Here is a 15,410-nt window from a genome sequence, read left to right as displayed (position 1 = left end):
TTAGGTCGTCCCTATAGACCTAAGATGACAATTTTGCCCTTAATAATTTCTTTTTTAATTTTTCTTTTATTAATTTATATTTTTTAGATTAAAAAAAAAAGAAAAAAAATATCTGTACCCAAGAACACCCTAACCCCTTTCCTGCTTTCCTTCGATCCATTTGTTTCCCTCTTTCCCATTCGCCTCCATCACCATTTAAAACCCTAGATCCACCTGCGTCTCCGTTTGAAATGTGAGAATATGAGGTACAAAGAGGTACGGGCGACGATGATTCAGTTGATGGCGAACACTAGATGGTTTGACGATGGCGGCACATTTCGAATTTATGGTCATCTTCGAGTTTGCTTCTCGTTTGGGAGTTGAAGCCATGTCCATGATTGCTCTACATTTCGAAGCAGACCACCTGAACTTAAACCCAACCCCCTCTTTCCCGATTCTAGTTCACTACAGATCAAGATTAGAGAACCACCTCTCTTAATTTGGGCTGTATTTATCTCAGTGAAGTGAAGAGAGACAATGAATTACAAGTTATGGTGTAATAAATTGTCGAACAGGGGACTATGGTGATGGTGATTGCAGAGTTGGTGGTTCCACTGGAGATTGTGGTGATGAGGCGACATTGGTGGTTCCACTGGAGGCTGTGATGATGACGATCCTCCATATCCGAAAATCGTCTACAACTCTCTCACCAGAGATTGTGATCACATCAGATAGTTACAGTGGTTGGAAAATGGTATCATTCATCTGTTATAGATATACCTGTAAGGTATGGAACATCACCTTAGAGGGTGGTGGCATATGAAGGTTGTATTTTGGTGGTCATTGTGGTGGGTCGAGATTCTGAGGTGGTGCTTGAAGTGGTCACATGTGGGTTTTCCGGTGAAGGCTGTTGGAGGTGATGTTGCTGGTTAGGTGGTTAATGGAGGTTCACGATTAGTTTTTGGTTGGTGCTTGTACAAGAGGGTGGCGATGGTGAAGGAGGTGGTGGTTTGTGATTCTTTTCCGGGAAACATGTGGCTTAAGGTAGGGATATCAACGGGGGCAAACGGGACGGGGAGTGCATCCCCCGCCCCCATCCCCAAAATTTCCTTGTTCCCCCGTCCCCGCCCCCACCCCCGAAATGTTCAGCCTTCCTACCCCTGCCCCCGCCCCCGAATCCCCTTTATTACCCCCACCCCCGCCCCCGATTGATTTTGGGCTGCCTTTTTTTTTGCTAAAAAAAGTAGTTATTTACGCTTAAAGAAACTATTTTAGGTAACAAATATTTATTTATAGTAGAATTTTACATATTAAAAATAAAAAAGTTATGACATCTTAAAAACATTATACTAACAATTTAAAGACATGTTTTTTTGATAAATTTTGGAAGCTCAAAATCATGTTATAGTTTATTATATTTATATAACTAATATATGTAAATATATGTGTAATTTATTAACGGGGTCCCCATGGAGGTTTCGGGACGGGATTGCCTATCCCCGCTCCCGCCCCCGCCCCCGCCCCCGAAATTAAAACGGGGGTTAACCTTGGCCCCGCCCCCGTCCCTACCCCCGATTTTTTTTTAAAATTCCCCCCAAACGGGACGGGGACCCCACGGGAACGGGGTCCCACGAGACTTTTTGACATCCCTAGCTTAAGGAGGAGGTGAACGGGTGCCTCGATGGAAGGAGGGTGTGGTAGTCTTGAGCTTTGAACCAGGGAGTGGAGTAGAGTGAGGTAAAGGTAGATTTTCCGGTAGCGGCTTAGATTTCGGTGATCTTGGTGGTGGTTAAGTGTTCTTTAATGTGTGTGTGTGTGTGTGTGAGTGAGAGAGAGAGAGAGAGAGAGACCTATAATTTTATTTAAAATATTTTTAATAATTAAAAATAAGCAGAAATGATAAAAATAAATGGAAAATAAAATTGCAAAGGGCATTATAGTCATTTTATTTCTCGCAAATGATTAAGCGTGTATATTTAAACCAACGAGGAATGAAACGTACAACTTTTAACCAGATGAAGGATAGTCCGAGTTAAATTTTTTTTTACAATAAGGACTGAACGCACAATTTAGCATTTGAATAGGGACAAATTTACTCTATTTTTTAATAATATTTAGAGATATATTTATTACGATGTTGATAATACAATTATTTAGAATAATCATAAATTATATACATTTTATATAAGCTTATGAAATCAACAGCTATTCGAAAAACAACCATGAACCTAGCTACCTTGTATATTATGAAAAGAACAAGCCTAAAACTCAAAATATCCATGAACCTAGGTACCTAGAATATGTTCATATGTTATGAACAGAAGAAGCTTAAAACTCAAAATTAAAGAGACTAAAAACATCTAACTGTTCCACGAAAAACCACTTGAAGATGAATTAACTTCCCTACCCTAGACAGTTTAAATTCTGTTCCTGAAGAAGAATTGGTTTGTGCATGTAAAACATCACCATATAGAACACAAGATCGCCGGCTTCTCTTGCAGCAGTAACCTTTAGCGGGAAATTCATTCCCCTCGAATATATAATGTATACTACTACCCAGGCATGGAACATATTCGGCGGCCTAGCAGTAGCAGAAGTCCCCTTTGATGAATCCGTAGCCTGATCAGCCAAGTTAAAACAATGGAAACCAACAACCAGGCAACAGCTGAAATCTATAAGCGAAAACTTATCTATCAAATACTGCAACTCTTGATAATTAAGCGGACCGGATTCCACAGCCGCTACAGAGCTTACATTAGCCCAAACCTCAAGTAGGATCACGATCGTCAAGATGAATATTTCTCCCTCTACCAAAAACGGCTTCCTTAAACACCATTCTACATTGAGCAACACGATTACGGTGAACAAAAGCACATTCCTCATAAACTGAAATATGTATAACAACGTATGCCATCCATGATGACTCCCCGTAACCTTCAGGTCTTGTTGATCCGCCATCGCACATAAATGGTGAACAAGAGTTATAACAAGCAGCACACCCATAAGTATATGGATCCTCTGAAAATATCGATGCTTCTTTAAGGATATAGAGATCCAAAACACTAGAAAACACAGATAAATAAGGAACAATCTGAAGAAAAAAGACGGCTGCGGTTGCCCAGCTGATAAATAGTCTTTGGTAGTGGTAGTCCCCTCATCATCGGTGCTGTAGAGCTCTGTGCGGACATCCATGGTGAGGAGGGATTGGTCGTTGCAATTGGCTAAAAAGAGAGAGTACGTACCGGGATATGTGACATGGTACGATTTGTTAAAGGACGACTGAAGAGGAGGGGAGAGATCTTGGAATGTGAACAGGACTGAGATGTTTTTGATATCTAAGGGGCACATATCAGGGTTTTGTTTGAATTCCTGGTAGTAGCGGTATAAAAATTCATCGGATAGAAGCAAGAAACCGATACGCGAAGGATCAAGTTGTGATACGTTTGATGTCACCGGAATGGAGGAGATCGCGACGGAGGAGAGCGCCACAGAAACGTAACCGGTATGTGAATATTCGAACTCCGAGAATACAATCATATCTCGGTTATGAGATCGGATTTTCGCAGATATGATATCCGCAGTGGATGGTGCAGTAAACACGAAGAAGAGGAGGAGAACAGCAGAGATAATTTTTCCTAAAATCCTTCTTTTCCATTCACATGTAGTAGGGCTGACGGCGGAGGAAGGCATTGTTGAGAAAAAGGCGACAGTATATGATTAACCTATTTTCTTCGTATATCGAATTCCGGACGGTTTATTGTAACATATATATATATATATATATATATATATATATATATATATATATATATATATATATACATACTAGAAAAGTAAAGTTTTAAGCCCGTGCTAAGCATGACAAGGTAAGTTGGGTAGTTGTTTTGATGTTGTGTAAGTATAGTCGATTAAAAAATCAAAATACAATGCTATTATGAGCGAGGAAATGAAATGCATTGTTTTTACTGATAAAAATGAAAGTACAATGTGAATATTGATAAAAACAGTAAAATCCACTAATATTTGCTGCAACCATTGTATTGTTCTAACATGTAAGAGCTAAAATGTAAAAATCTTAACTCTTACTAAAATGTATTAGCATCATGAAGTGTCTAATATCTAGGGTAAGCAAATGCAAACAACTCCTAACAATGTCATTTGCTTTACAGACCTTTTAATTCAGCTAAAAGCTTCACAAAGTAATTAAAAAACAAAAAGCCTAAATTTAAGGAACTAAAATACCATATAAGTCACTTGGTCATTTTTTAAAAGTTGTCCAAATATATATATATATATATATATATATATATATATATATATATATATATATATATATATATATATATATATATATATAGCCGATTATACCATTATTGATCCTTTCTTCGTCTAGTTGTTTAACATTATGAGAATAACCGATTATACCATGTCTTTTTCATAGGAAGTCAATAGTAAAAAAATAAAAAGTTTGACCGTGCTGTATATAGTATCTTTGTAAAAGAACTATCCGTGAGTGCCTCAAATGTGACATATTTGAAATACTTTCTAGAAAATTATCTTATGGCCTAAAAGGTATAGTCATATTACTTGAAACAGGGATATGTTAAGTTATTTGATTAAAATTGAACAAAAATTATGTAGCCAATATAATTGCGAGAGTAACATGTATGTGTATGATAAACTTTTTTTGTTCAAATAGGAATCTCTCATGTTAAACGATTAAAAATAATTAAAAAATTGATCACCTCCAGTTATTTTAGACAAAGTTCATATTAACAGTAAAATAAAAGTCAAAATGAAGCTACAAAATATTTATAAACCCATTATTTTAGGTGGTTAATAGGCGGAACTAACCTGTAGTCAATGTTTTCCAGCCTCAATCCTCTTGAACCTTGTTTATTCTATTTGTATTAATTTCCATTACTTCAAAATAAATTCAACACCTTCTTTCAATGCTGCCTTCTGATCACCTTTTTGGTCCAAAGATCTGACAATGGATATATATGCCACTTGGATTGTAATATGATTTATGATTCACCCACAAGAATGAACAAGAAATTTGTGCCCTCCTGTTTCGAGTAGAGGTTAAACTCCTAACAACTCTCTGACTTTATTGATTTAAACGTGAAAAACAAAACAAGCTATGGAGCACATTTTATAGTATCCTGCTACTAACAGAATATCCTAAACCAAGACTAATACTTATTATGCATTAAAGGAAACTTTCGTGATTAAAACAAAAACTTACCTAAAATAAAATCAAACAATAAAAATGGATAATTCCTAAATACTTGGCTGTCAAGCTGGAACATCTTTGATATGCCTGGCCAAAACAACCCACAAGCTACACAGGGGGTCGTATCAGATTGTACTGATTCATCTCTTTTAGAGTGGAAACGACCTGATTATACACACATTCAACCTTCAGCCTTGCAATCTTCTTATCTTCTTTAATTAGCATTTCATTTCCGGAAAAGATGAAAAAAGGTAAAAACATAATATGAAAAGTTAATGATGATATATGACAATAAAGATCATACATTGAATTCACCTCCAATGGTGACGACCTTGAAATGATGCTAGTTTTGATCCCTGAAAAGATCCGATGACAATCAATCCAAAGTTGATTGCATTCTTTTGACTTAAATAACATCTTTTGACAGCAACAATGAAAAGCTTTTCATCAAGCTCACCCATTCAATTTACACCAATACACACACATGATTAACTTTCATACCTTGTTCAAACAAGGACCAAATATGTAATTTTTACTATCAAATAATAGCATTCTGAAGGAAAGAAGCTTAAAAAAATTAATTCTTTGGGTGCATGTTGTAATCCATCATTGCTTAACTGTTCTTTGGAAACCAAGGGTTGACTAAGCTCTTCCAAACTCTCAAGTTCCTCTTCTTTTTCTTTCAGAACTTATTCAAAGGACTCAAACTTCTTCTTTGCTTCAACATCCTCATGTGTCATATGCTTCATCACTTCCATTTCCACTTTCATTTGGTTGGGTTTTAGTTCTAAATGTTGATTAACATCAAGCTTCTTTTGCAGTTGGATGATTTTTTATTCAAGTTTCTTCTTTCTCACTCTGTGATGAAACTATATGAAGCATACCTTAGAAAAATGGTGAAAGAAAGGAAAACCATGTTAGGAAAACTACTAAATACAATAACAATTATACAGATTCTCAATTACTCACTTTAAGGATACAATGGTGTGTTTGACCCGGAAAGTTGATAAAAAAAAGGAACTAAGAAAAAAAAATTGTATGCAGATCCTACTTGTTTGCGTAACCTGTGAAGAAAAAGGCATCAGAAAAGTAACCGTATCATAAGCAAACCGTTCAATTGGGAGTAACCTGTTAAATCTTTCACTGAATGACAAAAATAAACCACGAGAAAAGAAAATCTAAACCTACACGTACGAAATACCATGAGAATAAAAACAAATGTGTATCAAAATCCCTAATTTCAAAAATAAAGAAGAAAAAATGAAAATATCAAACGAGGATCAATAGAGAAAACAATCCATACTGGTTGCATTATATCAATAGCCTAACCTCAGAAATTGAGGAAAAGATGAAGATGTCAGGGGAGAGGATCCATATTTATAGATGGGAGAAAAAAATTCGTTAGGATGATTGTAGTTTTGGACCGACACTTGACAATTACGAAGCGTTGGAAGACGATTCAATTACTTGGTCTTCAACTTGACGTCGTATGTTCTTTCTTTAAACCCATCTCGTGCGCAGTACGCAGATACGACACAATGGTAGTGAATTGTTATGAGGCGATGTCAATATTCATGGCGTCGTTTAAAAGGGAGGCTACGTGGCGTCAAATTAAGCGGCTGAAATTTAGTTTGGAGGAAAGAGAAAAATAAGGTTTTTATATATAGTAATAATATATAGGGGAGGGTTCATGCGAAAATGCAAATAATTTGCGAAAACACGTAAACAAGAAAACCATATGATATTATGTCACCTCAACATTATATTTTGGAAAATAATTCATCCAAACTTTGAAATACATGATGATAATCGATGATAGATGATAGACTATTTCATATTAGCAAAGTATGATTTTTAACATTTTTATTATGAAAACATGAATTTAAAAATGATTAAGGACGTGAAAAAAAATATAATTATAAAAACCGTCTTTAAATCTATATCATCATAACACCATCTAATGTAAACTTACTATCTTTAATTTATTGCTAATAAAATTATTTTTTTATAGTACATGTATCTAATTTTCATAAGATAAAAGTTGTTTTCGCAGAATATTTATATTTTCGCATGAACTTACTTCTGATATATATATATATATATATATATATATATATATATATATATATATATATAGAGAGAGAGAGAGAGAGGAGGGTTTAATTGAGAAAAAAAAGGTTGAGAATGGGAGAATCATTCTCAGCCACTCATTTATTTTTGTCGCAAAAGCCTCCGTCGTACCAGCAGAAATGGGAAAATAATAGACATGTGATTTCGAACAAAACATGTTTCCTTAAACTATGCTAATCATTATCTTAACCTATACAAAAACATAGTTTTTTCGATTTTTTTAATTTTTAAGAAGCTATTTTTATCGAAAAATGATTTTAAATATACCAAAATTCATGATTTTTTATTCTCTACAAATAGACATCCATATTGATATAGTTTTAAGATAAAATAATTTTTTTTTTTATATTTTCAGCTATCGTTATTCATAAGTGAATAAAAATGAATCAGATTTTTACTACAGTACATTCGTTATTCAGTTATGAATAAAAACTATGATTATTTTTATTTTTATTTTATTTTATTTTATTTATTTATTTATTTATTTTTACAGTTTAAGTATCATTCATATATGAATATAGCATATAATAAACATAGTATATTCATATTTAAATATTAGACGATGCATTCACTTATGAATATTACATAGTATATTCACTTGTGAATATTAGATGGTATATTCACTTATGAATATTAGAAAATATTTTCATATCTGAATATTACATAATATTACATGGTATATCACATGTAAATGTTACATAGTATATTCATTTGTGAATATTAGATGATATATTCACTTATGAATATTACACAGTATATTCACATATGAATATTACACAGTATATTCACATATGAATATTACACAGTATATTCACATATGAATATTACACAGTATATTCACATATGAATATTACAAGGTATTTTAACAAATGTATATAATTTTTATATGTTATTCACATATGAATAACATACAGACTTGCATATTTGGTTTTTTGTTTTAATAATCATATACCGAAAAAACATATTCATATATGAATATAACGTGCTAATTTAGTTCATGCATTTCATCAAACAGTTGGAGTGCATACAATTTAATTTTTTTTAAAAATGTTAGAAACATGATATTTTGACTATTTAGATCTACAAAAGAGTATATTGATAGAGAATTATATGAAATTTTTCAAAAAAAAAAAAACGATTTGATATTTTTCTAACCTCAATTTTCAAGTTTTATTTGATAATCGATGTTGAATGAATGATATGAATTGAATTTTTGTGGATTATCGATGATGTTGATCTAATAACGCTGAGAGTATAATTAATCATAGATGTTGAAGATCTGATCGTATTCAAGCACAATTGAAGGTTGAATTAAAAGAACCAAAAACAAATTTTTGTTGTTTAACTGTTGAATCGTGTTGATTATTGACGAAGATCGATGATTGATTAGCACTGGATGATGTTGATGATGGTTTAATTGAAGAAATTTGGATGATTGTTGAAAGTTGGAGAAGAAATTTGGATGATGAACGATGAATGGGTTTGAACTACAAATACGTATTTGAGATTGAAGGTTGTTCTCATATTTACAAGTTTGTCACCGTGTCTTTTTATGCTTGAATAAAATGAGTGACTGAGAATGCTTCCTCCATTCTCAACCTTTTTTATTTTCTCAATTGAACCCACCTCTCTCTCTCTCTCTCTCTCTCTCTCTCTCTCTCTATATATATATATATATATATATATATATATATATATATATATATATATATATATATATACACACACACACACACACACACGTATATATATATATATATCATAATCTTTTTAAACTAAATTTAATAATCGAAGTTTATTTTCACATATATGGATAATCCTTTTAACAAAATTTATATTGATTATCATTTTACGAAGTATATTGTAATTTATTATCATTTGTTTTTGTGAAGTATATTGTAACTAAATTTAATATCGATAATCACTTGACTAAGTTTGATATATATAGAAATCAGGGTGTGAATTAGAATGCATCGGCCTAATGGTGTGAAAGGTTTTGAAAATTTACCTTCAAATTTATACATTTTCACTGAATGATGATGATCATGCATGACTTCATTCTGTTTTATCATAAATCCGGTGTACTACCTTTCTACTGGATATATGGTCATGCTCATGGATATGTCCCTTCTTTTAGTGTATAGAGCTCACAACCAGAGAACCCAAAGTACAAATTGTGGAAGAAGCGTGATCATTATGTGGTTCTTTAGTTAAAATCCACCCTCTCAGAACGCACTCTGGTGTCGTTCAACCTCTTCCCATCTTGCTTGGACTGCTCTCAAGAAGACTTTCAAAGCCTAAACCAATGCTACAGACATGGCTATGAAGACCCAACTTCAGAATCTAACTAAAGGCTCGTTACCCATGATTGAATATCTTGAAAAGAAACGTGCTATTGATGACTCCTTGGCTGAGAATCTTAAACCGATTTCTACAGAAGATCTCATTGGACACATTCTCAACGGGCTTGATTCCTCTTATGGTCCGTTCACTGCAACCTTTATGATGAAATGTTATAATGATTTGGTTGATAACCTAATGGGCTTACTTCTTCAATAAGAAGAAAGGCTCGAACATGTGCAATCCCTTCTACATCCAATACCTCCGCCCCTTTAGCTCTTAACGTGCATCGCAACCAATCCAGGTACTACTCCAACAATTTTGGTATCTCATCTCCTCAATCTTCAGGCAGTCGCTCTTCCGACCCATGATGTTGATGCCCTCAATGTCATTTGTGTAGCAAATCGGGTCATGAAGCAATAGACTGCTAATAAAGGTCCAACCTGATCGACTATCCATCTCGTCGACCTAATCCAAAATCTTCACATGCTCAAGCTCATTTGGCTCAGTATCACAACCCATCCATAGTTGTTGACCCGTCATGGTATTTCGACTCTGGTGCAACATATCATGTGGCTTATGATCTTCAGAAATGACTTCAGAAAATGACTCTTGCAGAAGAACACCATGACTCATACAAACTTCAAGTTAGGAACGATACAAATCTACCTATTTCTCATATTGCATCTACTACTCTTCATAATCTTAGATTGCCAGTTGTCTTGATTGTTCCTCACATTACCAAACCTTTTCTTAGTGTTTCTAAACTCTTTAATGACAATAATATCTACATGGAATTCTAGCCTAAACATTGTGTTGTTAAGTCATCGTAGTGTCACACACACCTCAACGGGGACGTCAGTGATGGCCTCTTTCATCTTCCTTCTTCTTTCAATAAAACATGAAATAAATCAGCCCCTACCATGGCTTTCACGGACATTTAAACCTCTCTCCATGGATAACACAAATATCTAGCTCACCCACATGCTCCTCTCTTTAGAAGACTGCTTTCATCCTTCAAGCTACCAATATCATCAAATAACTTTCCTTGTGTTTGTGATTCATGTCAACTGGGGAAGAGTCATCGATTTTCTTTACCAACTTTTCAAGTAGTTTCTAGAAAACCTTTTGCTTTAATTTATTCCAATGTTCGGTGTCCTTCACCTTTCTTTTCTATAAATGGAAACAGATATTTCATATTATCTATTGATGATTGTACAAAATTCATTTGGATTTACTTTTTTTTTTCCCATAAATCACAATCTTTTTATGCTTTTGTGAAATTTCACCAAATGATTAAAACATAAACTTTTATTGAAATCAAAAGCATTCAATCCGACTGGGGGGTGAATATCGCACCTTCTCCAACTATCTCACCATATATGGAATCACTCACCGTGTCTCTTGCCCATATACACAAGAACATAATGGGGCATTGAAAGATGTAATCGTGTCATAGTTCAGAAAGGTCTCACCCTTCTTGCTCATTCTTCTCTACTTGACCCCTTTTAGGAACATGCATTTAAGACTGCTACATACTTACACAACCGAACAATTACACACATGCTTGCCTTTTAATCTCCTTATCAAAAGTTATACTTTAAGATTCTTGATTATGGCTTTCTTAAAACATTTAGGTGACTGTGTTTTCCATTTCTCCAACCTTACAACTCACATAAAATTGACTTTCGTTCCAATGTGTGTTTATTAGGTTTAATGACTCTTAAAAAGGATACTTGTGCTTCCACCAACCATCATCTTGCATCTATATAGCTCGCCATGTGGTCTTTAACGAAGATGTCTTCCATTACTCCACACCTACATTACCATCGCCTACTCCTACTCCTGCTACTCCGCTTTCTTTGTTATCTTTGCACCTTCTACAACAAGCTAATACATTACATATCACAACACCACATCCCCCACCTCACACACAACCTCCTACACCAAACATTAGTCATACCTTGTCTTCCTCCTCATTTTATTCTTTCGGTTCTAGTCCGCATTATCAAAGCTTTTAGTTCTCGTGCTCACCAACAACCCTCTATTTCTTCTCATTATAGATCTGATGTGAACAATCACCATCACATGGTAACTCAAGTTTTCACACTTTCTTTCAAGCCCAAAAGTTTTTTCATCTTCTTTATCCTCCAGTCTCACCATTGAACCTTCCACATTTAAACAAGTTACTAAATCTCCTTGTTGGCAAGAGGCAATGAATCATTAATATGATGCTTTTATGAGGAATAGAACCTGGTCACTGGTTCCATCTCCCACTAATATGAATGTTGTAGGTTGTAAATGGATTTATCGGGTCAAACAAAAGTCAGATGGCTCTATTGAATGATATAACCCGTTTAGTTGTGCAGGGATACAGTCAAGAGAAGGGTATCGATTATTTTGAGACATCCAATCCTGTTATCAAACCCGCTACGATTCGATTGGTGTTTTCCATTGCAATCTCAAATCATTGGTGTATTCGACTCTTAGACATCAATAACACATTTCTCAATGGCAATTTACTAGAAGATGTTTACATGAGGCAACCAAGTGGCTTTGAAGACTCCACCTATTTGTCTCATCTTTGTCGATTGAATAAGACGGTTTATAGCCTGAAACAAGCATCACGATCCTGGTTTAATAAGCTCAAACTTATCTTATCCCATAAGGGTTTTGTGCTTGCCAATCAGATACATCATTGTTTGTTCACACATCTAACAAAACCACTATTTACATTCTAGTCTATGTTGATGATCTGATTATCACAGATACAAATGCGAATATAATTCAAAACTTCATTCATCAATTGCACAAGGTCTTTTCACTAAAATATTTGGGGGAGTTACATTTTTTGATACTCAAATTACTCGAAAATCCTTTGATGTGACTCAACTCAAGAGGGTTGCATTAGAGATATTTTAACTAAAACACACCTGTTAGAGGCTACCTCAATTTCCACTCTAGCTGATACTAAAACAAAGTTAACAATCAAGGGTGGTCCATTTTCAGATCCAAAATTCTATAGACAAGTGGTGGGTTCACTTCAGTACACTACAATCATACGTCCTGACATCACATTCACTGTTTATTAAGTATGTCAATACATGCACTCTCCAACTGTTCTTCATTAGAAAGAGTTTAAGCGGATCCTACGATATCTCAATGGCACCCTCGATCACAGTTTGCATTTTTTACCAACTAATACCACTTCTTTACTTGCTTACTCTGATGTCGTTTGGATCTCTGACAAGGATGACATCAGATCTCAATATAAATTTGCAATTTTTCGTGGATCCAATCTCACAACTGCTGAATTGATTTGGATTAAACAATTTCTAGCTGATTTTGTTGTCCCTCTAAAGAATCCTCCCCTGCTACTGTGTGACAATGTTGGTGCAATCTTCATGACAAAGAATCCCGTCATCCGCATCTGGTCTAAACACATTGCCTTGGATTTCCATTTTATAAGAGAACAGGTTGATTTAAAAGATCTCCATGTAAGTGGTGTGTCTTTAATCGACCAATTAGCAGACATCTTCACTAAACCACTCACCAAGGATCGTTTTATGTTCCTCAAAACCAAGCTTCAAATTCGTCCCACCTTTGAGCTTGTCTACGATCGCTGAAGGACCGACTGTTAGGGGGCGATGGGAGTGACGACATGATCTTTACGATTAGGGTTTGAACTAAAGGATGCAAAAAGGGTAAGAAAGTTTGGACTTTTTCCATTTTAGGGAACAATCTTGTGGTTTTATACGGAGGCGGGTATGAATAATGCTAACTTGGGTCCTATGATTCATACACAAAACAACGTTGTTTGGATAACTGGTAACAATTATGTGGTTGCAATGTCATGTGTGATGTGTCAACTCCTGTGGATATGGTACGCTAACCGGGTATAGCAAGTCTAACGGACTAAATTGACAAGTTGCCAACCTTTTCGTTCCCTCATAAAGCCACAAAAATAGTTTAGGTACTAAAAAGACTAACCATAGAAAGTTCATATGACATTTGTATCATTTCCTTTTTCCCATAGGTTAAATAACAAGTTTGAAGGTTGCTAGTTATATTTGGTAGCATATAACCTCTTTAGAGTGCTTAATGTAGTAATCATATTATTAAATAAACTAAAGATTTATAAAATACTAAAACAAGTTTGGATGCAAATTTAAGATAACCTTATCTTTTCCATAAATAAGTTATAAGTTCTCGGACATCTTTATTTTGTCCTTTTTTTTAAAATGCATCATTGTTATGATTGTTACGAATCGATTTTCTCATCTCTTGTAATTAGTTATGATATTATCGAGTCATGTTTAGTTATATTTTTTTTTCGGTATTTATTTTTCAACTAGGCGTAAAACCCGTGTATTACACGAGTTGATTAAAAAAATAAAATATTAAAATGTAAATAATACTCATTTTTTAAAATAAAATTTTGAAATAAGGAATAAAGTTTTGAAATAAGAAACATATTAATTGCAATTTAGTATGATATTTATTACACTTGATAGTTTACATATACAAGTATAAGTATTACGTGACTTTTTAATTTTAAAAAGTGAAAATAACCATAAATTGACATGTGAATATTATTTAATTAAAAAATATCATAAAATGACAAGTGTCAAAACTCATTAGACATTTGATAAATTGTCTTCATTTATTATAGTAGATTGTGTTAAATACGTTTAAGATACTTCAATAATAAATAATGGTAAATGTTTGTTATTAATAATTTATACTTTCAATTAAAAAATAATAATTCGTTACACTGAATTGTATCGATTGATATAATTGAATTTTTTTTTTTTAATATTGACATAGAAGTTATTATTATAAATTGAGGTAAGTACTAAAATACAAGTAAAACTAAATGTGTTTGTAAGCGCAATGATCATATTTAGGATAACTATCATTTAAAAAAAAATTGTAAAATAAATTCTGCAACATTACTCTACATTTTCTAAATTACTTGAATTTTTGTAAGTCCCAAATTCTCCTACGTATCAATCGGATTCACTTTGATGGTGCGTAATCCCAATCAAAGTGTATAATGCAAAGATATAAGATGAATAATAATAAGATAATTAATCTTCAATGCAGACGCTATATTTATTAATCGCCCGGTACACAAGATTCTGATTACACACTGTTTTCTCTCTGTTTCTCTCTAGATCTCGTTCTTGGCTTATGGCAGCCCCCAAAACGTCCCACACACTTTACAAGGCCTAAATAACATTATTTATACCTAGACCTAATAACCAAGCCCAAGCCCAAAACCCAAACAAAATAATATAAAGCCTAACCGAAATCACATGTGATTTCGGTCCAAACAACACCAAAACATGGTGTTTTCGGTCCTAAACCGAGAGCTCTAATAACTTATAAAAAGAAAAGTATAAACCACAATTTATGATCTAATGGTCTCCCCCTTGGTTTATAGCTTGCTTTTCACTTAGAATAAACCATAATTTAGTCCTAACAATCTCCTCATTGGTTTATTGCTTTCTTTTCTTTTCAGTCTTCCTTGATCTTTGTCTTTCAGCTTTATTCTTCGGTTTATTCACAAATTCAAGATGAACATATGAATTTCTGCATGAATGACTTCATCTTGAATAGTTGGACTTCCTTCTAAGAATTTGACTTTGAACGCACATTGGGTGTAGAGGCTTCTTGTAAAGGTTCTTGAAAAACAACACTTTTAGCTTTGAAATACTTCAGA

At 33.8% G+C, this 15,410-nt stretch overlaps 1 protein-coding gene and 1 long non-coding RNA gene across 4 annotated transcripts in view; both read right to left on the bottom strand.

Annotated features, from left to right (window-relative positions):
• The window catches only part of LOC145044325 (uncharacterized), a 33,167-nt gene extending 26,383 nt beyond the window's left edge, over window positions 1–6,784 (bottom strand). Inside the window, exons 1-5 of one of the 3 annotated variants that reach the window (XR_013681285.1) lie at window positions 6,545–6,784; window positions 6,185–6,279; window positions 5,520–6,099; window positions 5,228–5,427; window positions 4,834–5,048 (exon numbers count right to left, since the gene is read on the bottom strand). This is a non-coding gene — a long non-coding RNA (uncharacterized LOC145044325). The remainder of the gene's footprint in view (window positions 1–4,833; window positions 5,049–5,227; window positions 5,428–5,519; window positions 6,100–6,184; window positions 6,280–6,544) is intronic. The other 2 variants (XR_013681286.1, XR_013681287.1) reach the window with 2 other exon arrangements.
• Window positions 2,206–3,714, bottom strand: LOC145044324 (protein CANDIDATE G-PROTEIN COUPLED RECEPTOR 7-like). Its single transcript, XM_078993189.1, has one exon. The coding sequence runs from the start codon at window positions 3,667–3,669 to the stop codon at window positions 2,383–2,385; it is 1,287 nt and encodes a 428-aa protein (XP_078849315.1). The 5' UTR covers window positions 3,670–3,714; the 3' UTR covers window positions 2,206–2,382.
• Window positions 6,785–15,410: the final 8,626 nt, after the last annotated feature.

This window comes from Lactuca saligna, chromosome 4 (genome assembly GCF_052625555.1).
Source record: "Lactuca saligna cultivar CGN05327 chromosome 4, ASM5262555v1, whole genome shotgun sequence".
Lineage (NCBI taxonomy): Eukaryota > Viridiplantae > Streptophyta > Magnoliopsida > Asterales > Asteraceae > Lactuca > Lactuca saligna.
The sequence above is the reverse complement of the archived record's forward strand: the minus strand, read 5'-3'. Positions and strand labels throughout refer to the sequence as shown.